This window comes from Rhinatrema bivittatum, chromosome 17 (assembly GCF_901001135.1).
Source record: "Rhinatrema bivittatum chromosome 17, aRhiBiv1.1, whole genome shotgun sequence".
Taxonomy (NCBI): domain Eukaryota; kingdom Metazoa; phylum Chordata; class Amphibia; order Gymnophiona; family Rhinatrematidae; genus Rhinatrema; species Rhinatrema bivittatum.
In genome coordinates, this window is record NC_042631.1 from 15,819,653 (window position 1) to 15,847,441 (window position 27,789).

Below are 27,789 nucleotides of genomic sequence, written 5' to 3' on the forward strand. Positions count from 1 at the left end.
AATTCTGATGCCACAGGAAGAAGCACTTAATGCCTACTTCTGTTTTGAGGCTCTGTGCCCAAAACTGAACCTCGCATTTCAAATGTGGTCTGAAGACAGATAATGATCTAGGTTTGGCTGCTATTATAGAATGGTTATTGTTAGTAAGTATTGGCCCTATTCAAAATCTATAACATCTAGACAAAAGCATTCTGCGTTAAGACACAACATACTCTGCAGTGCTAGGATCTGAAAACAGACAGCAAGCCTTAGAGTTCAAAAGTCCAAGAAGCCCCAGCATCGAGCTGCCTGAATATTTAAACTTAAGTCACATGTTGCCTCCTCCAATAAATTCATGATGTACCTCTCTAATAAAGCTGTATAAATTGTGCTCAAAAGATGTTAAAAAAAAAAAAAAAATGCAAAAGAATTGTATTCAGACAGCAACCAGCAAGGGCCGTGGCTTTCACAGTCTTAAGGGTGTAACCTGCACGGAGCAGCAGTTACTCCCCTTAACAGAAGACATGGGATTACTACCCTTAACCAATAAGCCTTGATGCTTTTGCTGCAACAACGCTCTCTGCTTTGACGAAAGGTGGGAGGAATGGCAGGAAAGAGGTCTTGGATTCAGAGACGAGTCCTGACTTTCTTTTACAGACTGGGGTACTGTTGTACAGACATAAGGGAAAAAAACACAGGAATGCTATAAGCAAGTCTGAATTTTCAAGAAGGCTCATCACCCAGTAAAATCCTTAAGGGTAACTTGCATGGCCGATACTACCATAAGAAGCTTGCTGGGCAGACTAGACCATTTGGTCCTTTTCTGCCGTCATTACTATGTTACTGCTATTACTGGCATCAGTAGAATGAGATCTACTTAGTGTCTGGGTAATTGCCAGGTACTTGCAGGCTGGATTGGCCACTGTTGGAAACAGGATGCTGGGCTTGATGGACCCTTGGTCGGACCCAGTATGGCAATTTCTTATGTTCTTAGTAGATGGTGTGGTTCAGCATTAAAAACAAGCGGTGATGGTTTATTCTATGGCAAAGGTCCTAGGTTTCAGGAAAACTAACTTTGTTATAATGGGGAAGCACCACGAGGAGTCATTAGCTGGATGGGAGCTGCTATGGGAAGTAGAACAGTGAGCTAAACTAAAAGGAGATATTGTAAGGGCCACTAACCTTTTTGTTAAGACAGTAAATAAAGAAAAAAGAGGCCATTATGGTTTTCTAAAGAAGTAGCTGAAAAGGTAAGGGAAGAAATGTTCCCATTGAAAAGCCAAGCAATTGCAGAGAGGAGAATGGATAACAATACCAAATAACAAAAGCTGAGAGAGTAATCAGGAGAGCAAAGATTTAAATAAAAAAATAAAACATAAATCGGGGGGACAGAACCTTTTTAAAGATATGACAGGAGGAAGTGCAAAGGTGGCATTATGAAGGTCGAAGGTGTAGAGGCTGACCAGGAAATAGGAATATTTAGTTTTCTATTTGGTATTCAGTGAGGAAGGGCCACAACTGGAACCACAGAAAACAAAGTGATGGGGCTGGACAGGATCCATCTCAGGGTATTAAGGAAACAGAGCAGTTCCAAAAATGTAAAAAAAAAAAAAAAAAGGAAGAATATAAACTTAAATCAAATCAAAAATAAGTTCTGGCTGATCTTTTCAATGCTTCTTTAGAGTCTACAGTAGATCCGAAGGACTGAAGATAGGCAGTTGATGGTCCTATTCACAAAAATGGAAATAAAGAGGAGGCTGGGGACCACAGCCTTATCAGCCTGACCTCGATGTTAAGTAAATTAATGGAATCACTGCTAAAACCAAGGCTAGTGCATTTTCTGGAATCTAGTGAGTTACACGATCCAAGGCAGACACATCTGATCAATTTCTTTGCCTGGGTGACCATTCTGATTTTGGCCTACAAAATCCCTCAAAGAGCTGACTTTACCTTACCTACAAGCCAGCCTACCCATTACGCTCACTGTTTCAAGCCTACCTTATGCCTCCATTCCCCAAAACTATGTGCTTCACAACCCCACGGAAAAGGATCGTTGCAGGCTCTGCCCCATACCTCAGGGCAACCCCAGATCTCCTAACATTTAGGAAATCAGTGAAAACTTGGATCTTCAAAGCAGCTTTCGGCCCTAGCCAACCCTGAATTCATTAAAACCCACCTGCAGACCCCCCGAAACCACCTCTAGCCCATAGAAGATTGCAAGTGAATTGTACCACTTCTTGAGTTCTTGCTATAGGGTCCTCCCTCCCCGCGTGTAGCAATGCTGCCATGCCTACTGGAGCATCGCCAAGCAAAAGGCCAAGCCACGGCTGCTATTGCCTTTCTGTGCTGTAGCAGAACCTTGCCTACACATTGTAACTGCACCTGATTACTGAGTTTATTATTATAACTCACTTTGAACTTTTTCTGTTGGAAAAGCATGACCTAAATAAGCAAGGATTATGGTGAGAGTTGGACCAAGGGAGATAGTTAGATGCAGAGTACTAGGATTTCAGTTTGGCCTTTGACATAGTTCTGCATAGGCAACATAACTAAACTGAGCACCCTTGCTAAGGGCCCTGAAGTGACTGACTTTGGGTAGAAATTAGTTGCGTGGGAGGCGACAGTAGTGGAAAAATGGAGTTCACTCTGAGAAAGGTGTTACTAGGGATGTGATGCAGGGACTATCAGGAAAGGCTTGTCTTTTTTGTGGTTAATACCAAACTCTGCAACTGAGGAAGGTGTGGAAAACATGAGGAGGGTTCTAGCAAAGCTTGAGGCATTGCCTAGAGTCTGGAAGCTAATATTTAATTCTAAGAAACACAAGGTCCTACCTTTGGGATACAAACACCCAAGGGAGCAGTACATTATAGGGGATGAAATTCTCCTAAGCGTAAAATGAGCAAGATCGGGAGGTGGCCAAACAGATAGATAAGGCAAAATGTCTTTTTTTTCCCATTGACTTTTTTTCTTATAATACTAAAATTCCCAGGCGAAATAAAACTACAATATAATTAGGACCTTCGTTTTCAGTTTTTATTTTAAGGGAACAATGCAAGTAAGAACTGAACTGGTGACCTAAGGTATAGCATATCAAGGACTTTAAGCTACTTTTAGAAGAACAGTGACATTTATTATATTTGTTTACCTCTCACCCAATAAGGTCAAAAGGATGAAAAAAAATACAAACTTGGTATTTAAGTTGAAAATGTAGCATGCATTTTAATAGGTTCTACCATTCATCTAGACAGCCAGATGAAAAGTAAATGTTCCATATAGAAATATAAAGTGTCATTATCTTAAATATTCTGGACAGCCCTTTTTCCTGAGGAACAAAACTAGTGCCCTTCCTTCTCCCAAAAGAAACCAGATCGCATCTGCTTGATTTATATGCTGTGACTTTTTCCTGCTGTTTTCTATCAACCTTAATTGTGAAAAATGGTGCCATGTTGCTCCTTTTATATTATTTTGGAGATCAACTCGGTCTTAAAGCAAGCAGATGTGTACAGTGCTGCATCTATCTGGAACTGGCTCACCCAAGGTCTGCTCTGCAATATTTTTAATTGACTTACATGTTCTGTGGGACAAGAAGAATCAGAAACTGTCTGTGCACTTGCATTCCACTCTTCACTGCAATCTCTCCTGGGGTCCCGATGCATACTTGAGCTATTCCAAATGTCAGCAAGTCGTCTAATACTAGGAGAATCTGATTGACAAAGAGGAAATGGTAACAACTGCAATTTATTCTCTCAGCACTCATTTCAGAGGGAATGAACTTCGGGTTGAGCTTAAGAATCCCATACTTTTGCTTCAATTCTTGAGGATTTCTGTTTATTTTTACCTCATTTGTATTTTATAGTTGAATTACACATTGAGCCTATCTTTTGAAATATCTTGTGACATTATGATCTGCCTATCTGGATTTAATGATGCCAGTATTTGATAGTCACTAAAATGTAACATTTATGAATATAATACCTCTGGGAATTAATGGTTATTTATTTATTTAATTGGTTTTTATATACCGGTGTCGGCACACACCTTCACACCAGTTAACAGTATCTCTTAAAATAAAAAACAAAGTACATAAAAAGAATAAAAAATACAAGTTTCATAAAAAGTTTTCAATTTCTATATATACACAAACCTTAGAAACCAAAAGCATCATTCTAAAATGAAAATTCGGTGCATACATATACTACCCATTAAGGAAAAAGCTATAAAATGTCAGTAAGATTAGAGGTTAAAATGCTATCTGTGTAATGTTCTTAATGTTTCACTCTACACTATTTATGATTTATATTTTTTAATCGCTTCCATCAGGTCCTTAGTGATTTGCAATAATAATAAAATGCACCATAATCATCCAAATATAATACAAATCAAACAAAATGTTGGGTAAAGCCATTCACCTCATACAAATAACCCCGACACTCAAACATTGTATCGCCAACTCCCTTTGGTTGCCTCTGAACAAACATCCTCTGCTCTAATCAATAGCTTGGATGTCTGTACGATCATGAAGCAGACCTAACGAGTTCTGTGATTCTGGGTATATTAATATCAATCCATGGTCACAGGGAATGAGTGTCTGTCTCTCTCCTATCCAGTGCCAGTGACCCTGAAATCCAGTGCTGCCTTCTGAGCCATTTTACATGGTCACATACAAGTGAAAAAGGTTATTTACTGAAAATGCTCATTTTTCCTGTAGGACTGGCCAGTGGATCCTTTTCCAGTGCATATGCCTCTTACATGTGACTGTAAAAGGTTGACATGGCATAAAAGATTTTTGCCATATGTCAATTACCTGTCAAATATGAATATCAAAAGTAAGAGGAAATCCTGTTCACTCACCTGATTACAAAAGGCTGGGAATTCTGTCTGAGTTTTTGGGGAATTTAATAGCACAATAGAAAGGAAGTTGGCACAAGAATGTGACTGGGAGTAGGTGCAGATAAGGAGCTAAAGGGAAAGCACTGTTTGAAAGTAGTTAGGACGCTGATTGGAGAGAATGATGCTAAAACACAAAAATAAAAGAATCATATTGCTAGCGATCCTGTCACAAGAAAAGAGCCTACGGATACAACGCAGCCGCCACCCGCCTGGCCCAGGCTACCCCCCTGGTTTTTGTCTGGGGCAGGTATTATCGGTGGATGGGGAGCTGGGCCGGGCGGTGGGTGGTGGTGGAGCCAGTGGCAGGCGGTAAGGCCTGAGACAGTGTAGGGCTTGGCCTCTTTCCCCTTGCTGTCTGCCTGCAAACATTCCCACCCTTAGATAGAATAATGGGCTTATGTGGGATTTACAGGGGGGGTTGAGAGGCTAAAAATTGGAGTGAGGTTTAGTTAAGCTCGTCAGGCAGGAGATTTTTGTTGCAACTTGGCCGAGAAAACCAGGGGCTTCACGCAGGTTCATAAGTTTAAGTTTTAATAAAAGTTCATTTATGATTACATTGAGCAGGGGTCAGCCTGCTTGCTTGCTTTTACAACAATAGTGGGCCCTCCGAGTACCACATAAATGAACAAAACTAATGCTAAATGATGGGGGGGGGAGTCTGGCCATCTCCTGCTTTTACGATAGGTTGGGGGTCATCTCACAACTTTTAAAATTAGAATCTCAGTGATACTCAAATGGGTGAGGAGGAGGAGGAGGAGCATTCCTGGCTGAACCATAAAATGCTACCATTACTCCATCTGTGAAGGGAAAGGCCACACTACACTTTGTTCCTGGGTGCCTCTCCATAGTATGGCGGTGATAAGCAAAAGTAATATAAAAAAGAGAGTCTGGGTGACTCATTTATAAATAAATGAAGAAAACAAGCTGTGTCCATGTTCTACCCAACTGCAAGCCTCTGAGTTATTATTCAGCAGTGTGTGGGGGACTGGAGTGGGGAGGTAGACATAGGAAGAGGGAGAGTTATGTGGCCCCCTTGGGCAGGCTGGTGTGGCTGGATGAGATTCTCTCTAAACTTGGCTAATTCTGTTCAGGCTTTTAGTTAAAAGTACACTTTTCAGGCAGCAAAATGATGATAGTTTGAGAGGGGATTTTCTGTCTGGAAATATATTTGTAACTACACTTAAAGATGACAAAGTACAATTCCTAGCTAGAATATTGCAATTCTGGTCTTCCAGTTACCTAGCTCATCTTCTCCAACCCTTGGAAAACTCTGCTGCTAGACTGTTATCTCCCATATCCTCTGTTCCGCTCTCCCTAGGACCCTCACCTTTGAATGAACCTTCATGTTCTCCCTCAGCCAGCAGGAATAGCATTAAAGATTCCTGAAAAGGCGAGGGTCCTAGACTTCAGGAAGACTGTTAAAATGGGGGGAGTACCGCAAGCGGTTGTTAGGATGGGAAAATCCAGGGGAAGTAGAAGAGCAAGGACAAAACTAAAAGGAGATATTATAAAGGCAACGGAAAGTAAATAAAGAAGAGAGAAAAAAGAAGAGACCACTATGGTTTTCTAACGAAGGGGTTGGAAATGTAAGGGAGAAAAGAAAACTACAAGAAATAACAGAAAGAGGAAGATGTGTGACAATATCTGGAAGAGCTAAGAGAAGCTGAGAAAGCAGACAGGAATGCAAAAATTCAAATGGAAGAGCAAATAGCAAATTCAGTAAAATGGGGAGGGCAAGACTTTTTTTTTTTTTAGGTATGTTAGTGATAGAAGGAAGTGCAAAAGTGTCAGTATAACACTCAGAGTTGAAGGGGAGGAAGATGAGGAGGAAAAAGTGAAATTGTTTAACAAATATTTCTGTTTTGTGTTCACTGTAAAAGGGCCCGGAGCAGGACCACACAAAATGAATACAAATACAATTGGAAGCGAGGTAAACCTTAATCGATTTTCAGGGGAAAAAAGTAGGTATGTGAGAAGCTAAGTAAACTTAGAGTAGATAAGGCGATGGGGTTGGGTGGGAGATATGTGAGAGAAGTCCTGGCCGCTCCGCTGGTGACCTTTTCAATGCTCCTTCAGAGTCGGGAGTAGTTCCAGAGGACTGGAGACAGGCGAGTGAAAGTAGAAGTTAAGATCCGAGGCAGCATGGTAGGACTAGAGGTAGATCTTGGGTGATCAGAGAGTTAGAGCAAGAGAAAGCGCTAGATGTAGTGCACTTGACCTTTAGTAATGCCTTTGTAACTGTTCCCTATAGGTGACTTATAAATACATTGAGCGCCCTTGGGATGGGACCTAGAGTGACTGACTGGATTAGAAATTGGTTAAGTGGGAGGTGACAATGGGTAGTGCTAAATGTAGCTTATTCTGAGGAGGCGGCACTACTATTGGTGTGCCTTAGGGATCGGTCCTTGGGCCAGTTCTTTTCAACATTTTTGTGAGCAACATAATATGGAAGGATTGATGGAAAAGCTTTGTCTTTTGCCGATTATACAAAAATCTGCAACAGGGTACATAAGGCTTGCCCTACTGGGTCAGACCAAGGGTCCATCAAGCCCAGTATCTTGTTTCCAACAGTGGCCAAGCTTGGTCACAAGTATTTGGCAGGGTCCCAAGGGGTAGATAGGTTCCAAGCTGCTTATCCCAAGAATAAGGAGTGATTTCTGCAACTCTACCTTAAAAATGGTTAATGGATTTTTCCTCCAGGACCTGGTCCAAATATTTTAAACACAGCTACACTAATAGCTTTCATCACATCCTCTGGCAATGAATTTCAGGGCTTAATTATGCACTGAGTAAAAACATATTTTCTCTTAGTTTTTAATGTATTACCTGGTAACTAACGTTTACTCGTTCCATTCCACTCATTATTTTATAGGCCTCTATCATATTATAGACAGCCAGGAATGCATGGAAAACATGAAGAAGAGATCTAGTAAAGCTTGAGGAATTGTCTGGGGTCTGGCAGGTAAGATTTAATGCTAAAAAATGCAGAGAGTGTATGTAGGCTGCAACAACCCATGGGAAAGGTACAGTAATTGGAAGTGAAATTCTTCTAAGCACGAAAGAAGGGTGGGATCTGGGGATGAGTGTAACTGATGATCTTAAGGTAGCCAAACATGTGGATAAAGCAATGGTAAAAGCCAGAAAGATGCTAGCTGCAAAGGGAGAGAAATGTCAGCAGAAAAAGGGAGGTGAATTTGCCCCTGTGTAGGTCCCTGAAGAGACCTCACTTGGAATACTGAGTACAATTCTGGAGACCTCACCTTCAAAAGGATATATACAGGATGGAGTCAGTCCAGAAGGTTGCTACTCAAATAGTCAGTGTTCTTTGTTGTAAAGCATATGGAGATAGACTTAAGGATCTAAACATGTACTGTATAGACTAGAGGAAAGGCAAGATAGGGGAAATATGATACAGACATGTAAATGCCTTGAAGCTTTCCATGCACAGAAGGTGAGCCACTTTCAAAAGAAAGGAGGGTCTAGAATAAGGGGGGGTCAAGGGAGACTCTAGAGTAATCTTAGAAATATTTCTTTATAGAGAGGGTAGTGGATGTATGGAACTGCCACCCCATGGAGATGGTGGAGACAAAAAGAGTATGTGAATTCAAGAAAGCTTGGAATAAACACGGGATCTCTTAAGTAATGATGGGAATTGTAAAGCTAAATTAATTGGGCAGATGGGCAGACTAGATAGGCTATATGGTCTTTTTCTGCCAGCATGTTTCTAAGAAAAATACAGATCTATGATGAAGCAAATGCATTTGTCTCACTCCCAACAACCTCTTATAATTAGCTTACATCCCAAACACATACTCTGCACCCTTCACCCATTTCAGGGCCTTCTTTCAGCCTCATTCTGTGGAACTGAGCTTCTTGTGGATGTCCAAGGTTCCTCTATTCATTGCTTAACAGTCTAAACTTAAACCTTTCTTTTTAGACTAGCATATCCCACTTCTTAAATATCTGCTTTGATCCGTGCATCTGCTATGAAATTGTTCAAGCCAAGCATATTTTAACTTTGTACTGTCTGTACACCATGGTCAAGGTATCATACAAGAACCAAAATGCATAGTTTTTCTCAAAAATTACTCCAATAATGTCTCATTTAACTATTAATTACTAAGTAAAACTTTGTTCTTACCAGACATTGTTTCTTTCGTGACTGCATTAATGACTGGATTTTGATACAAAGTGTTAGAAAAGCTTTCTTTGTTTTCTACTGGATATGTTATTTTTTCATCAAAAAGGAAGGGTGCTTTGGAAGTTGATGTATTCATGGTTTGACTTTCATCTTGATTTACTCTTGGAAAAACACTGAGATCTGAAAAAATTAAGTATACTGGAGTTTTCTCAGTTTTTTTGCCTGAAGTTTTAAGATCAAAGGCTGACCTTGCCCTTCTGTTTACTAAATCTCCAGATGGCTTCATGTCTGTCGAGTACGACTCTTCCTGCCATCCTTCAGAACCTCTTCTTTCTGGAAGTGCATTACTCAGTGACTCTCTTATGTTGTTTAGCAATGCATTTTCTCTTGCAATCTGTTCATCTTTCTTTAGACTTTGTCCTGTTTCAGACAAGAGGAGTATATCCATGCTCACTTTGTTTCTGATGGTACTGACAGTTTCAGAAGTTGCATCCTGAGATATAAATATGTTTGTTTTCTTTCCAAGTATGCTGCTAATACCAGGAGCAGGCAGAGTTGCATTATGTTCTCTCTCTTCAGCACTCCCTTGCTCGGGTGGGCTGCTCTGCACATCTTTCCAGTTTGCCCCTGTTTTGGATTCTTCATTATTCTGACCGGAACTGTTTAAAGGTAAAGAGATCTCTTGCACAGTCTTAGTGTTGATGTCTTTTTCCATTGCAATGTCAATCTTTGCAGTTACAAATGGAGCAATCTTGATGGAATCTGAAGCACTGTTGAGATTAGAGCATTCATCCATTCTATCACTGCCGTTTATTTCTTGTTGATCGGTAAAAGCCTGTTTAGATGGAAGTGACTCAGAGGGTGGAAGAACAGCTCTTTCATTTGACTTCTGTACTTGTTCTGTTTTACCCAGCTTAGTAACTAAACAAGTGAGACTACACTCCTGCAAACTAGATTTGTAACCATGTGTGTGATTAATTTTTGAAGAATTATATTCACTCTTGTTATTATCCGGAATTTCTTTGTTGGGTGGCTCATTGATAAAGACACCTATGTCATTTTGTGCGGTATCTGTCTTATCATTTATATTATTAATTACTTTACTTGTAGTAGTGCCAAATATATGCTTGCTGGAGTCTGTCTGCTGACCTGCATCTGCACTGCCGACACCTAATGCTTCAGTATCGTCTACGAGCACCTTTCCTTTTTCCGCTGGGGGTTTTGCTAACAAACAAGGACTGCACTGAGACTTGAGTTCTGCACTAGCAGTGTCTTTCTCCAAGCAAGGGGTTTTTGTTAAATCTGGGATGGCTGAGTCGCTGCACTCAGATAGAAGTGCTTCTGCTTCTGGAAGCCTGGCCACACAGAGGGCTGTGCTCTGAGGAGTCTTTGTTTGCTGCTGTTTAGTTTCTTTTACTTGATCTTTAAATGCTTGAAAATCTGCATCAGAAGAGCATTTTCTAATTAGTGATAAATTACTGCACCAAAATCATCCATATTTTTAAAACTGTAAGTTGCTCTAATTATGTAATCTCCAAAACAGTTAAATATTAAAAAAAAAGAAAATCAAATTAGAGTTTAAGAAACTCATTTTTTTTTTTAAGTTGTTGTCAAATCCTGTTGGCCACTAGACAAAATATTATGCTGAAGGTAAGAGAGAGGATGGAAGAGAGAGAGAAGACATAGACTTTGCAAAAGTTGCCCCATGTAGCATACATAGTAATGATGGCAGAAAACCACCGCTCCATGCAGGTTACCCCAGGCCTTATGTTAAAGTAGCAAATATTTACAATCAAAATGAAGCAGCTGTCAAACCCATCACAAAATTATTGTTAGCAACATTTTTACGGGGTGAGCAGCCTTCTTGATAATTCAGACAAGGCTGCTTGAACGTGCGTTGCTTTTGGATTTGGCTGTAGAAGCCGTCCTGTGCTTTCTCTAATGTCTATGTATTAGTACCCTGGACAATCACAGATGGATGGCAGAAAGAGACCAATTGGCACCTACTCTGCCCACTTATTACTGTCCATACTGCAAGTTACTACTACAGCTGCCAGCCATAGGGGCCGATGAAATAAGATCCGCACTGATTTTTCTGAGCAGATCTTTAGGGTGTGCACAGCAAAAACCAGCAGAAGCGCAGAATGTAATAATGGCTGCATATGCTAATTAGATACGCTCCTAAAATCTGCGCACACCAAACATACGCACGCTAACGGCCCTACGTACTAGTAAAACACGCACAACCATCGGCGTGTGAATGCCTGCTATTGATTCTTGGGGTGAAAGCCTTTGTTTTTCAAAAAAATGAATAAATTAGTGGTCCAGAAGTTGATGTGAAAGTTGGTAGAGCAATATCTAACCCCTTCATGATCAGACTGACCGTCAGCGAGAGTGTGAAATGCTGATCGGTGATTCTGCCTCACTGAGAAGCTGCCTTCTCTCTATCCATTCCGTCCGCCACTTGGCCAACCCACCAAAGCATCAATAAACTGATCTCCACACCTGCGCTCTCACTTATTCCTGCCCTGTTCCAGGTGCAAAAACCTGCACTAACCTGATCTCCCTGCTAGCGCGACTCCCTGCATTACCTGTAAATAGATAATCACCTCTTTTGCATGCTATTAGCATGCACTTGCGCAGAAAAACTGCAGGTTTGTAAGTGCGCTTGTATGCGCTTTTTTCCTTTGCACAAAACCCTTATTGCATACCTGTATGGAGCTTTGCACGGAAAAATGTACGTACAAACCCGTGGCAGCTTCAGCACACCTTATTACATCATTCCCATAGAGCCTTATCCAAGTCAACTTTTATCATCTTCCTCTCTTGTACTGTAGCATCTTGAGCAGATAAGCTTACAGAATTCCTCTATTCAGTTTACATCCAACACCCCTCCCTTCCTATTTCTAACCACAAAGCTCTGTAATCTAAATAGCTACAAATAAATACTAGCCTTCTAGGTCCTTATGGCCTTTTTGGATGGTATCCCACCACCACTAGCCTAGTTTCTGGAAATTTAAGTTTTATTTGCATGATTGCAAATTTAACAATTGGCAATAATCATCCTATCGCATATCATTACATTTCTATATGATGGTCAGTACCCCACTTTTATAGTTCATTGTTGATTCTACACAGTTTAAGGCCAGCTGAGTACCACTAGCTCTAGGCAGCCTACCAGTCAGACCCAGTTGATACCTCATCTTCCCCCCCCATCTTAATTTGTAGTCTGCTAGACCAACTCAGCTCCCATCCTTTTCTTTTCATCCGCGTTCTCGAGTTATAGGCTGTTGGTACCAGCCCTACTAACCCCATGGCCTATGGTGCTGTTAGGTCACGCTTCCACTATTGTTTCACTTTTTCCCCAACTAAGGATCATCTGCATTTAGCCTGAGATTTTTTGAAGTCTGTTATTTTAGCCTCCTCTACCTCCTCTGGATTAGTGCTCCAGGCATCCACTACCCTTTCCATGAAAAAATGATTTCCTGAGTTTGGAATTCCATACAGTGACCTCCTGTTCTCGATCTTCCTTTCAACTGAGAAAAGCTTACGTTTTATGCATATTATCTTACTTCATACGACTTTTGGAGCAGACCCTGCAGCAGTTTGGTAGCCCTTCTCTGGACCATTTCTACTCTGCCTCTTATCTTTCCAGAAGTGTGACCTCCAGAACTGGGCACCAATAACTTTATCTTTTATTTTTATTTAAAATTTGTATACCGCCATATACCAAAGTCTGAAGTAGTTCATAACAAAGCACATATACCATAAAATAAGATGCCACAACATATAAAAACAAATAATAAACCAATAAGACCATAAAATCAACACGGCATCATTTTGCCGCAACAACTGCCATCTGAGATATTAATGAGAAGCGTACTCAAATAAATGTCTTCAGCATTTCTTTAAAAGTTTTAGTTCAACTTATAAGATGCAACGTCATGGGTGGGGAATTGCAGAGGTCCAGGGCAGTGATTGAGAACGCCCGCTCACGCGTCTCAGCTAGGTGAGCCTGATGAACCGAGGGCACCTCCAACAACTCTCTCTCAGAGGATCGTAGAGCTCGGCAAGGGTTATAGATACATAAAAGTGCATTGACCCAGGGAAAGGAATCTAACACAAGGAGACTGTGAACAAGCAACAAAACTTTGTACATAACCCGTGAGGAAACTGGTAACCAGTGTAACTCCCGGAGCACAGGGGAAATAGCGGCTTACATTGACCAGCCTGAAATCAATCTGGCAGCAGCGTTTTGTAACATCTGCAAGGCTTTAAGAGATGATGCTGGGAGACCAACGTACAAAGCATTGCAATAATCTTGTATAATGGCATAATTATGTTCTTTTTTCCTACTAGTTATACCTCTCCGTTTGCATTCTAGCATCCCTCTGGCTCCTGCTAAAGACCTGCCATACAATTTTTCTACTTTGAAATCAGTGGATACTATCATCATCTGCATCTGGACCTCAAATTCCCTCTCAATCTCCATATCACCAACAGACCGACCAGAGAAGTATATAAAGGAACCCTTCAAGCCCCACCTACAAAAGCCACACGCCTCACCTCGACCAAAGACCAATCCTTTTCTACAGCAGGCCCAGCTATCTGGAACAATATCCCATCCGACCTTAGACTGGAACCCTGCCTCTTAACGTTTAGAAAAAAACTCAAGACCTGGCTTTTCCGCCAGGCCTACTCAGATCCCTTAGACACACATTAGACGACCGAAAATCCATTATGAACAAGGGATCTCCTGACTATCCCAAAGTTATGTATAAGAGCCTACCCTGACTCTCCAACTGTTATTTTTATCCTAAGCACTATGTTCCTCTAGACCTTTCTTTCTAGCAGTCTTGCTTCCAAGTTTACCACCCTTGTTGAATGTAACTTTGTTCTTCCTGTTTTATCTACGGTTTTGTTACAGTTCCCCCTTTTTGATGTAAACCGATCTGATATGGTCCCTACCATGAAGGTCGGTATAGAAAAGTGTTAAATAAATAAATAAATATCATCCTGGGTTTTCTTTGCCTGCTTTGTGATGAGCAAGCCCCTCTACATACACGCACATGGTACACTTCTGCCTTGAATTTCTGCACTCACATACACATAACTGAGTTTTTGGGAAAGGAAAAGAGAAGAAACTGAGAATATTATAGTGTTATCTGAAATGATAAATAACTGTTCCTTATTTACCTATTCCAGCCCACTCATGATTTATAAAGCCCAATCATATCATCTGTTTAGCCTTTCTCCATAAAGGAGCTTTATCATTTTTAGTGCCCTTCCATACCTTTTCCATGACCAGAACTACACACAGAACTTCCCCTGCCTCTTGCAGCGTTACCATAGTCTTCTCTATGCTCCACTTTCTGAGATCCCTTGTAGGTTTAAATGCTATCTTTTTGCCTTTACATTTTCAGCCTCTTCTTTTGAAAACCTTCAGCCTTTTCTCTCTTATTTTTATTTGCTTTCTTCAGATAAAGATCTGTTGCTCTTTCAATTGCTCCTCTTAGTTTATCTCAGTGTCAATTCTCTTCTCCTACATTCTCCCACCTTGCTAGCACCTCCTTAAGATACTTCCCCATTTTACCAGTGTTCGTATATTTGAAATCTAGCTCAGACTTTTGGGTGACACCCAGGGCCATTGCAAGGGTATTACGCCCTCTAGGCGAATCTTTTGCTCATGGCCCCATATGGCTGCTCTTTGCTGCCCCCTAATGGCTGGTGCCCTAGGCAACCGCCTAATTCGCCTATTGAGACTGTGCGTCTCAATAGGCGATAGGTCCTGGTGACAGCCTCTCTTCTTTGGCTTCATATAATCAAACCTTAACATCTGATGATCACTGCTGCTCAGATGGCTGCCTACCCGGACATTAGAAATGCTTTCTCTGTTCATAAGTACCATCTCCCTCATACGTTCCCTTACCATCTGTCTGAGGAATGTCCTTTGAAGGGAGTTCAGTATCTCTCTACTTCTAACCAATTCTGTACATGGGATATTCCAGTTCACATCTGGCACATTAACATTTCCCAACAACCCTTCCCCTTTTCATTCCCATCTTATGAATGTCTTTGATCACACCTCTGTCTAATTCTTCTACCTGTGTCATGGGTCTGTAGACCACACCAATACAGATGAAACTGCCATCTCCCTTTTGCAAGATAATCCTTTCTCCATGTCTCCTCCAGTTTAGTTGCTTTGATATATATATATATATATATATATATATATTAGAGATGTGAATCGGAATCGGTTCGGATTTCAGTTCTGAGTCACATCTCTAATATATATATATATATATATATATTTTTTTTTTTATTTTTTTTTTTAAATTTTTGCTTAAAAAGCTACTTCTCCCACTTCTCTGCCATTCCTATCTTAGTAAGACCATATCCCTTTCATGGAAGTCACTGAACCATATCTCTGTAATAGCAACAGTATCAAGGTCTGCCTCTGCCATTATGTTTTGTATTTACTTCTATGCACAGCCCAAAGCAATTTACAGCATAAATATAATACAATATAAAACTAAGTCCTTAGGACTTTAAACAATACTATACATATTTTACAATATAGTCATCATAAAGCCATAGATTGATTAAATCTAAAATCTCATAAATACTTTTCAATCCTCCCCTAAATAAGTTACATAGCAAATACATGTATTTATTTATTTTAAAACTTTATAGTCCGTTAATCCATGAATCTTGGCGGATCACAATACACACACATAATCAGTTAAGCCTAGAAAGCCAAAAAAACAAAAAGGCTAAATACCCGATACTCAGGCCACATCTTATTGAACAGGGAAAGCTTGGGTGAAAAAAATAGGCTTTAAGAAGCTTTCTGAACTAAAGCAAGCCACCTTCATATCTGATTCCATCCAAAATCATTTGAGCTTTAGCACCCTACTCCAACAACATGGTCATATCTTCCAGTCGCAAAAGCATAATTATATCTAACCTCTGAAGTAACATGCTTAAGCTGAAACATGCTGTGCTGACACAAGACCTTAAATTCCTACTCTCCAATAAGTAGTTGAAAAAGCAGCAGAAGCACAAAATATGTGGCGGTACAATATGAAGAAAGCAGAAATAAAAATGAAACATTTAGACAGAACCCTAGAACAGAACATTAGTGCAATTAAAACACCACTAACCAAAGCCAAAACAGAACATTCTGGAAAAATGTATATGCGGAGCATATGGAGTACAAGGAAGCAGAACAGCCACCGGGTCTATAGGAGACCATGGAAAAGGTAAACATTGTTAACAACTGTTAAACAAGCAATTATGTAAATAGAGTGACAGCTCCCCAGAAACTGGCTGCAGGATAACATCCCGTCGCAGTGACCTAGGATGCCAGATTGGTACCTATTTAGATGATTACAAAGCTTGGTGGTTAGATGCCGTTAGGGAGGAGTGCTGGGGCGTGAACTAAGTGAGGGATCTTGTATGCTTATCTGCCTGAGATGACAAGCACTCGCCTGCTATGGCTGGCAGCTGGGCCAGTTGTCTTCTCGCTGTCATGCTCTATGGTGCAAGCCAGACGTATTTTTCTTACACAGTTCCAGTTTCTGTGTATAAATAATATAGTTGAATGTCATCACACAATTGAAATCAGTTATACTTTACACTTTGTTATAATTTTCTCTATTTAGATTGTGTTGTGTTTAAAAGTTACACTTAAGTCAGTCACTATTGAAAATACAGTTTAGGATGTGTGAGACTTATTAAACACTTACTGTACCTTTAGCAACTATTTCAGTCCTGTGTTCTTTATATATGTTATGTGTCCGTTCTCTCTGGCCTTCCTTGCATTCTGAAGTGCACTTTTCCATGCTTTGTATCTCGCTGGTTTCTTCTTCTCTACAAGTCTTTACATCTCCAGCTGTGACTGCTGTACATCCGTTTTCTGGTTGCTTGCTTTCTGTTTCATTTAGCTGATCTGGTTCTAGCACGTTCTGGCAGAACATAGAAGTTGTAGTTCAAATACACTTGAGGGTGCAGAAACCATGCCAGTTCATATTCTCCACTAGATTTGCTATAGTTTGGCCAAGGCAATTCAATATTGGTCTCCTGAATCAATGGCGCTGATCAGGTTGTTGCCCTGGCAGTGGGTGGGACACCCCCCATTGCCAAACATTTTGAACAGTTATAGATAAAACCCCCTCCTGCCCCCAGGTGCATCCTAAAATCTGAGAAGGGATTTTAAGATTTCAGATGCGATTGCCTTACTGTCAAGTTGATACTCTTCTTGTTCACATTGATGTGGTTATTGTCACTATGTAACCCTGTGAGACATTTTAATTTTCTTAGAAAGAGAGCATCTAATTGCATTTCAATAAGTAAATTAAATAATTAAAACATGGTCTAAACATGTTCCTTCTCACATCCAGATCACGAGTTAGCACAGGGGTAGGCAACACCAGTCCTGGAGTTCCACAATGAATACGCATGAGATAACTTTCCTTACAATGGAGGCAGTGCATGCAATTCTCATGCATATTCTTTGTGGATATCTTGTTTGTGGCACTTCAGGACTGGAGTTTTCTACCCCTGCGTTAGTCTATCAGCATTCCACTCAATAACAAATGACAGGGATGGCCAACTCCTGTCCTCAAAAGCCACAAACAGGTTTGGTCTATAGGATATCCACAGTGAATATGCATGAGATAGATTTGCATGTACTGCCTCCATTATATGCAAATATGTCCCATGCATATTCATTGTGGATATCCTGAAAACCAGGCCCGTTTATGGCTCTTAAGGACCGGAGGCCACCCCTGGCATATGACCATGCATGAATTCTTCAATGCAGCATCAAGACAATAAGACCACTGGCAAGACAACTTTAATAATGCTTGATTCCATCATAATGCACTCTAGTTTGCTCAGATTGCAACTGAGAAACTGGATAAGCAATAAAAGAATGAAGAGTAACTTATTTTAAAAATCAAGCCTTGCTTATTTTTCTTTATCCAAGCAGATTTTGTAAGTTTAATAACACAATTCAAAACATCCATCAACATACTTGCCAATTGCCAAAGACACTCAGCTTTTGCTCTCGTGGTTCATAAATGCACTCAGAACAGGAGTTAAAACTCTTGCTGATTGTTGAATAAACAATAAATTACAAGGTTTTATTTTTGCTTACATATGTCACAAACCCTGGAGTGTATTATTACACATAACTAGAGAAGAAAAATCAAACAATTAAAATAACTGGTGCTGAAAGGTGAGTTTCGTTGACATTAGACTGGTTTGTTAATGTTCATTTGTCCAGCCCGTTTTACAAATTTAGAACTAACATCCTTTTCTGATTTTCTGGGGGAGTGCTGAGAACAGAAGCTGCATCTGCTGGAGAGTAAGCAGGACATGCTGGGAAAGTGTGCTTAACATAGGGAATGTGGAGGACTGAATTATTACTGTGTGAGTATTTGTGTGCTGGGAAGCAGACGGAGCTTGATGTAATCCGGTGTACATTTAACTCTGAGTGTATAATTGCGTACACCCAGAATTCCCCACCAGCACAGAATTTTGTTTTGGGCAGAGAATTTGGTGGGGGACCAGGAGGCAGAAGAACATCCACTATAGGAGCTGGAAGAGGAAGGAGAGCGTCACCTTCAAATCTCCATTGTGTTTGTTCATCTGCTGTCTGCTTCTTCTCCATGGTGCAGGTGCCTTCTCCCTCGGAAGCAAACTGCTGATCAGTCTGGCAACAGCCTTCCCACTCAGTGCTACCACTTCCCCTGATGCTGCCAACACCATGTTGGTACTTCTGTGCTCCTGAGCTGTCCAACTCTCACTCATCACTGGAGCCTGGGGGACAAAGCTGGGGATGGTGGTTTGATCTGGGAGGGATGGAGAGGGAGGCAGGCAGAGAGAGAGAGAGAGAGAGCTAGCTGGGGGGATTTGAGCCTGGGATAGGGGGAGTGACTGAGGTGGCAGTGGAGGGAGGCAGAGAAAAGTACTCAGGAGAGAGAACAAGGAGAGAGAGATGAAGTTGGTGATCCTTATAGATTTGTAAGGCAAGCCTTCCCTTTGCTAAGACCACGTTGTCTAACTATCTGACCAGTGATTTTGATTTTTTTTATAACTCGTCTTTATTGGGTCATTGACAGACCAGTCGATAGATTGATTTTTGCACAGAATTCCTCCAGGAGTCAAAGGTATACCCAAAGCATGGCAAGTCTGAGCAGACAGTGCGCTTTTTCATACTTTCCTACTTTTCAGATGCTACTTTTCCCTGGCTGAAGCCTTTGTGAGCTGTCAGACCGTCAGCTGTGCCTCCTTTACCCTATCCCAAAGGTTGCAGATGAAGCAAGCAGACTACGGGAAATTCCTAAAAATCCACGTAAAGGGGGTTTGTTTGGGGTGATTTGATATTTGCCTTAGAGGTCGGATCTTAACAGCTGGCTATAGCTACTGAAATTCCTTCTTTAAGGACCTGAATTTCAAAAGCATTTCCGTGCATAAATCATTTTCCACATGTAAATGAGCTTTTAGAGAACTGCCACACGGGGTGTGTGCGTAGAAGTATGCTTACTTTTACACATGCTGGAAAGAGGCATTCCCCGGGGAGGGGAGGGGCGGGGAGAGCAGAGTTAGGGCGGGCAATCATTCATGTGCATGCCTTTCATTTTCAAGAGCATGCATGTAAATGTAAGTGGACATATTTAGACTTGCTCCCAAGCAGGCATCAATGCCGAGTTCCGCGGACATGACCATGTGCTTTGTACACGAGGACTTCAGCCCTCTGCAAGCTGTTATAAAATGACCCTCCCTCTCTCTGTCCAAGTAAGGCAGATTCCGTGTAGTGGTCTCCGCTCCTGATCTCTCAGTCGTTCACATATATGACATTTCATCTGCTTTCAATGTGATGTACAGAATGCACATATTATCAAACACATGAAGAATATCCAAAAGGAAAAACACCTTGTTTTCTTTTTTAAGAATGCATCCCGTCCCATTACTAATTTTACCTGCAAAGTCACAACTTGTTGAGCAAGTTCAGCTTTCGGAGAAGATAACTTGCTGCGACTCTCATGGAGGGCAATACAGGATTCCTTAACTGATGCCAGTTCTTTTTTCATCATTACAATTTCTGCTTTGAAATTCTCTTCCTGCAGAGAGAGAACAGACTTACAAGTAAAGATATTAATAGCGCAAGGAAGCTGTTGTTGATATACTTACTACTTTTCACTAAAAATTCATGTCAAGAAATTAAAATATGAAGGTGACAGTATGATAAGCTATAGTAAACAATGGTTTTTTTAAACAGTATAGGATAACCAACTCAGTCTTCTGGCCCCAAATTTATTTAAATGGACATTTTTGAAATCTGATTACAATTAACAATTTCAGCCTTAACATTCTGAAAATCTTCTTTTAAAGGCAAAAACTTTTTGGTCTCATTTTTGATAAATCAGAAAAAAGATAATCCATGACTAAAGTAGTTGTTTCTGAATAAATTAAAAACCAATTAGTATCAGTATTGAAAAACCAACAAAATTGATCCCATTTTTGGATCTTTAATCATAAACATGGGGTGGGGGGAACTGGTGGGCTTTCCCTTATGATGTACTTTTATAATTCTCCTGGGGAAATTCTGCATAAAAATGATAAAATTCTTTATCTTTGAATACTATTTTTCTGTATTCCATTTTAAATTATTGTTCAGACATTATGGGGTAGATTTTAAGAGGCGCGCGAACAGCCTACTTTTGCTTGCGCATCAGACTCAAGCAAAAGTACGCTGGATTTTAGTAGATACGCGCGGAGCCGCGCGTATCCACTAAAATCCTGGATCGGCGCGCGCAAGACTATCGATTTTGTATAGCCTGCGCGCGCCGAGCCGCGCTGCCTCCCCCCGTTCCCTCCAAGGCCGCTCCGAAATCGGAGCGGCCTTGGAGGGAACTTTCCTTTGCCCTCCCCTCACCTTCCCCTCCCTTCCCCTACCTAACCCACCCGCCCGGCCCTGTCTACACCCCCCCCTTACCTTTGTCGGGGGATTTACGCCTCCCGGAGGGAGACGTAAATCCCCGCGCGCCAGCGGGCCTGCTGCGCGCCGGGCCGCGACCTGGGGGCGGGTACGGAGGGCGCGGCCACGCCCCCGGGCCGTAGCCACGCCCCGTACCCGCCCCCAAAACGCTGCCGACACGCCCCCGGAACGCCGCGACGACCGGGCCCGCCCCCCGACACGCCCCCGACACGCCCCCCCTCCGAGAACCCCGGGACTTACGCGAGTCCCGGGGCTCTGCGCGCGCCGGGAGGCCTATGTAAAATAGGCTTCCCGGCGCGCAGGGCCCTGCTCGCCTAAATCCGCCCGGTTTTGGGCGGATTTAGGCGAGCAGGGCTCTGAAAATCTACCCCTATATTATTATTAATTTTACCTGCAAATTCACAACTGGTTGAGCAAGTTCAGCTTTCTGAGAAGATAACTTAAAAATATTCAAAAAAGAAATTAAAACTTGGATTTTCAGGCAGGCATTTGATGAAAGTCAGTAGTCTCTTATTTTACTATCTCTTTTTCACAATTTTACTCTCATGAATTTTGTAAATTGATTTTATTATATTAGTTTATCTGTGTTTTAGGAAGGTTGTTGTTTTATTCTATATTTTATTTTTGATGATGTACTGATAATAGATGGTGATGCTATTTTAACTATGCTTAATTTTGTAGATGATAAGTTATATGTTTTAAGATTTGACATTGTATTAGTCTTTTAAAAACTGTTGTAAACTGTTATGATGGAACCCTTTCCGAATGACGGTATAATAATAATAATAATTATAATAATAATATTGTGCTATTTTGACAAATGTATGCAGAATTTTAAAATATTGCATGCATAAGTTTTAATTTTGTTGCACACAATATTTAATATTAGAACTGAAGAATATAAGAAATGCCAAGCTGGGTCAGCATCCTATCTCTGACCAGGATCCTGTCTCTGCTAGTAGGCAGCATGAGTCACAACAAGTACTCAGCAAATCCCATAAATCAGATCTATTTCCTGTTACTCATGCCCAGGGATAGCAATAGCTTTCTTTAGTCTACCTGGCTACATGTTTATTTATACCTTAAAAAAAAGAAATCTAATAGTTTTGTAAGTCAAGCCTTCCCTTTGCTAAAACCATGTCGATTCTTCCCCATCTAGCTATTAGACCAGTAATTTTGTTTGTATTTTATTTACTTTTTTTTAAATCTTGTATTCCACAAATCCACAAACTGTCCAATGCAGACCTCAACAATAGTTTCTACCATTTTGCCCAGCACCAACATCAGATTCCTGTATCACCCCAGAACCCTATTTAAAGTCTGATGTTACATTGACAACACTCAACTAACTGTGGCTGTTTTAAATGTAACAGGTTACAGGTTATTAATAGTAATAGTTCTGCAATTTCATGTCTGGGTTCTTGCAGAACTCTGGGGTGAACTCCATCCAGTCCTGTTTATACTGCACCTTCCATGTTATCACAGAGATTTGCTTTAGTTGCGCACAATCACCACCAAAGAATTCTTTTCAACATCCCCATCAGTAAAGACAGAAGCAAGGAATTCCCTCAGTTTTTCTGCTGATTTCTTGTTCTTCCTGAGCACTCCTTTCATCCCTTGGTCTAGTAACCCAACTGACTCCTTCATAGGCATTTTATTCCAAATATACCTATACTTTTATTATTAATGTATGTCTCTATGGCAAGCTTCTTCCCAAATCCTCTCTTGGCCTGTCTCACTACTGTTTGACATCTAACTTGCCAGTACTTATCCTCTTGCCTGGTTCCATTTTTTGAAAGATGCCCTTTTGGCTTTAACTGCCTCTTCCATCTTACCATGCTGGCAGTTATTTGATGTTTCTTCAATCTTTTTTGATGCATGAAATACAAGGACAGTGTATCGTCCATGGTTGTTGAGCATTTGCCTGCCTAGTCCCTCCCAAGGCAGCCTTCAGGAGAAATACGGTGTCTGTGTTGGGGGTGCATATTAACCTTTTGAATCAATATATTTTGTAGATTAGGAGCTTCTTCACAATAAAGAATGTATGACTGATTTAAACTGACCTTCATAATTATTCAAAGACAACAACGACGACGACATATATACCATGCTCTTTATTTTTCAATATAGAAATGGGGTTTGGTCCTAAAGACTGCAGCACATCATGCTTTGTATCATGTTAAGCCATTGTTAACATTTGCCTTCATTACTAACTGTTTAAAGCACATGACTGCTGACGTCTTCCCCGTTGATTTCTGTGGAGGTGAGGTGAATAAGCATTGGAGAGAGCATGCAAAGAGAGGGCTGTGGTTGGAATGTGGGTATGCATTTTGGGCTCTTTCTCCGCCTTTTTCTCTAGGAGGCTTATGTCAGACAAGGGGTAATGAGTTTCATATAGATTTATTTATTTATCTATCAGGTTTTATATACCGTCATTCGGCTTCATTATAAAGCCATCATAACGGTTTACAATAATGTAATAATGATAATGCATTCCACAGCTCAGAGCTTCCCAGCTCCAAGTGCCTCATTATGTGATGATTATTGCCCAAATTGTTGCTACTTGAGCTACTGCTCAAACTCTGAATCCCATTTTTGCATTTGCCTGACCTTCCTAAAGTGCTTTTCATCACAGCCTCCCTTCTCTCCTCAAAAGAGGAAACATTTCTCAGGATGATCCTATCTGCCATTCTAAAGGTTACAAAACAGTCTGACAAGGCAGTAGCCAGAGCCAAAGGGATGCTAGAGTCAGGGAGAGATATAATTAACCAGCAGAAAAAGAAATGCCTCTCTTCAGGACATGAGTACGGTCTCATCTGGACTATTGTGTCCAGTTCTGGAGGCCATATCGTTCAAAGGATATACACAGAATAAAGGCAGTTAAGAGCAGGGGCAGATTGGCCTATCGGGGGATCGGACATCCCCCGGTGGGCCGATCGCTCCAGTCACGTGGTCTGCCGTGTGCGGCCGTGACAGAGCCACGCTCGGCAGACCACGTGATGTGTCCTGGGCCGGCCTGGGTGGCGAATACCCGGGCCAGTCCGACATCGTGAATTCACCGCTGGTTAAGAGAAGAGCTAACAAAACTGTACCAAAGGCCCTATGAAATGAAATTTAAGGACCTAAACGTATATCTGAGAGGGCAGAGACTAGTAATATGGTAGAGACATTGAAATACCTGAAAGATGAGGTCTGCAGAGCTTGCTATCATTGTTACATCTTGTAATCCTAATGAATACTATGTTATGTCAAATTTTATATTGTTTTAGTAATGCGATAGATAAATAATTTGAAATAAATAAATGAAGGCATTAATAATGAAGAAAAGGCAAACTTTCAGTGAAAAGGAAGTGCTAGAACCAAAAATCATGATATGAGGTTAAAAAGGGGCAGACTCAGGAGTAATATTAAGAAATGTTTCTTCACAAAAAAGATGATGGATGCATGCAACACATGGAGGTAGTGGGGATAAAAACAATAATGAAATTCAAGAAAGCCTGGAATAAGCACAGGGGATTGTTAGCAGGGATTGTTAACTGGACAGAGGTTAAAGGAGCCCCATTATCCTTATCTGCCACCATTTTCTGCTTCTATGAATCCGCTTCATTGAGCACCAAAATATAATCACCTTTATCAAAACCAAAAATCCTTATGTGACTTCACACAACTGCAAATTATTACTTAATAAGAGTTCTTTGAATAGATTTGTTTTCTGAGCTATATCTGACTCCTCTCATAGCACTTTGCCAATTTGTGCTGATCATTTACAGTTTGCTTTATTTGGATTTCTTACCCATCTTTCTACATGTCCTCAAGATCGGGTATAACCAAAGCACAGAATACAACAAAAACATAAAATGACACACACAGAACCCATTAGATATAAAGTAACAGTGACTATCATCTGGAATACAAAAGGAAGTAATGGATAGAAAACAGTGAAAATTTTAGTCAAAGGATAAAACTGAAACTTGAAAAAACAGATCAAATTAGTCAGGCTAGATGGCTTTTGCAGTCTTTATCTGTTTGAATAATCTCCGTTGCACCTAATGTGCCGGCAGTGACACAGTATTATTGTTCCAAGCAGCAAACCTCTAAACTGCTCATAGCACGAGGAGTGCCCCATCTACCAGCCGATACCTAAGAAGCAACCTTTCTTACTATCTTCCAGTGCAAACTAAAAAGACATCTCTTTAAATTGGTGCATGCACAGACCGAACGCTCCCTCTCACAGTCTCATGCTATTGTTGGTTCTCGTGTTTACTACTGAAGGCCCCCAGGTAGGGTGCCTTATAGGCGCTGGAAATCAGTCTCCAGTGACTCGCCTGACAAAGTCTAACATTCAATCTAATATACCCACTTCTTTTTTCCAAGTTCCCAGTGCTTTCTTGTGCTCATTCTGAAGATTCAGGAACTTTTGCTCATTTTCTTTCGTCTTCTCCCTTTGCAGCTCATTATCTCGTTCAAGGATCTGCAATAAAATTAATTATCCAAAAAATAATCAATACCACATTAATGAATTTTGATGTGTTTTATGTTGCTTGGACCTTTGCATCTAACACGCTGGAAGTGCCATGCAGATCAGTGATAATGCACTCTGAACAATAATTTTCATAAATTAACAGAAAGCTGCTTAGAGTTTAGCTAGCAGGAAAGAGGGGGAGGTGATGGAAAAGAACTGGCTATAAAAGGGTATAAAAACACTTGCCATTATTCAGTTTCACTGCATAAGTTTTAATGTGCTGAAAAGTATTATAAACTGCAGAGCTAAGTATGAGATGTAGCATAATTCAACCCATGCCAGTGAAAGTATAGAAAAAAATATTACACCAAGCATCCTAAATATTTGGGGATTTCTTTTGCTCAGCTATGCCTAAATGTACTGTGCAAGCCTTATGATTTCTATTTGTAAAGTGACAGTATAATGTGAAGGGACCTGGGTTGATGATTCTGCCCACTCCTCTGCACCAGTCCCAGGTCCTTCTCATGCAACCCTGACTCCCAGTGGCTGGATTTAAGGCCCCCCTGCCTGGTGCATGGTCTTACATCCTTCCGCAGGGCTCATACTCTGTACCTCTCTTACAGCCCTTCCACAGTGACCCTAATCATTTTTTAATGCGCATAAAATATCTTTCATGAAGCTCATATTAGTCCCAACTTTGACAACCCTCATTGGTGGCGTGAGCTGAGACTCCCTCAGTCTCAACGGACTTACTCGATCTGCCTATAGAATCGCTCCTCACTTCATAAATAAGTTGTTTTCAAAGTTGGGATTGATATATATTTGATATGCTTTAAAAAATCGAGACAAAAAATGATTGTGGACACGATGACCTATGATTAAACATTCAGGCATTGTTGGATGGAAATTTTGATGAACACAGTCCAACTCTGTCTTCTTATGATGGACATATAATACACTATATGGAATTTTTTTTGCTAAAAATTAGGATGGATATAGTTTGTGTTTTGAATTTTGTTATTTTCACTCTTGGGGTTCCATTTTGTTTTGGTACTACTACAAATATAAGTAACGGCATGAAGAATTGTATTTATAAGCTTTTCCTTTATTTCCTTAGAACCACCTCAGAACCACAGGAAAGGTGTAAAAGTATTTGTTGGAAAAGAAATTCCTCTCCTCTTCACTCTTTAGCTGCAAATAATGTCAAATCCATTTGGATAGACATCGTTTAATGATTCTCTTTGGACATGTGGCAGCTTTCTAGCTGCCCACCATTTATATTCTGTATCTTGTGAGAGAAATGCAGTAAAAGTTTTACTTCTTTGGGTCTTAATTGATTGAGAAGAAGAGTCGAGCACAGAAGATGTCCATAATTTATATTCTTAATTTACAAAGAATGCATATGTTGCAGAAAGATATCCGCAGGCTACAAAAATACTTTGTTTAAAAAACAAACAGAACACAAGACCAACATATCTTTTTAAGATGCGTTTGTTGGGACTGAGGACAGAACCTTAATAGCCCAAAAGCTTGCAATGTAAAAATGTTATTCTTGCTAATGAAAGGTATCAACTCTAAGCAAAGCAACTTGGATATTTTTACACAAACGTTGTGCTTGTTCTAAGACTTTTCCCCCATTCTGTGTGTGCTGGTAATTCAGTCTCTCTATTTGTTCTACTTCCTTTCTGCATTCTGTCTTACAAAAATGATTCCATCTTAAAAGTTTGTCTTTTCCGAAGAAGATAAAAAAATAGACTAATTAAGAAATATCTGACCTGGTAGTCTTCTTTCAGGGCACTGAACTGTGTTTCCACTCTGACCATTGCTTGGGTCTGTCGCTGAAGCAACTCTTGCACATGTTGCAGAGAACGCATGATTTCCTTAAAAAAAAAAAAAATCCCAACCCTTAATTACCCATAGTGGAAGTTTGTTACAGTGATCATTATTATAGTGAACTTGCTTATCTAGTAAACATTTCCTTAGATTTAAGTGCAGTCCCAGGAAGCTTAATGAAGTATGAAAACATAATAAATTAATTTTGCATTATGTATTACAATCAGATGGGTGACGTAGGTTATCTTAAAAAACAGAGTAAGTGAAATTTGACTTTAAGATCTGTCTCAGATACCTAATTACAAATAGCTGCTTCCGCAAGTATTAAGTGCATTAAAACCAGAAACTTACTTATGCATTTCTATTTGATACTTGCAGTTGCAGAGAGAAAAAGAACTTTGTTGGAAGAGTTTATTAACCAAGCTTATTCAGTGTCCCTTAGCTCTGACTTTAATGTCTCCATAGACCCTGGTAGAT

At 40.5% G+C, this 27,789-nt stretch overlaps 1 protein-coding gene across 1 annotated transcript in view; it reads right to left on the reverse strand.

Moving 5' to 3' along the window:
• The window catches only part of CCDC73 (coiled-coil domain containing 73), a 68,266-nt gene that overhangs the window by 577 nt on the left and 39,900 nt on the right, over positions 1–27,789 (reverse strand). Inside the window, exons 12-17 of the mRNA XM_029583085.1 lie at positions 27,255–27,359; positions 25,378–25,488; positions 19,999–20,139; positions 16,764–16,977; positions 9,011–10,450; positions 3,549–3,682 (exon numbers count right to left, since the gene is read on the reverse strand). Of these exons, the coding sequence (XP_029438945.1) occupies positions 3,549–3,682; positions 9,011–10,450; positions 16,764–16,977; positions 19,999–20,139; positions 25,378–25,488; positions 27,255–27,359 (2,145 nt within the window). The remainder of the gene's footprint in view (positions 1–3,548; positions 3,683–9,010; positions 10,451–16,763; positions 16,978–19,998; positions 20,140–25,377; positions 25,489–27,254; positions 27,360–27,789) is intronic.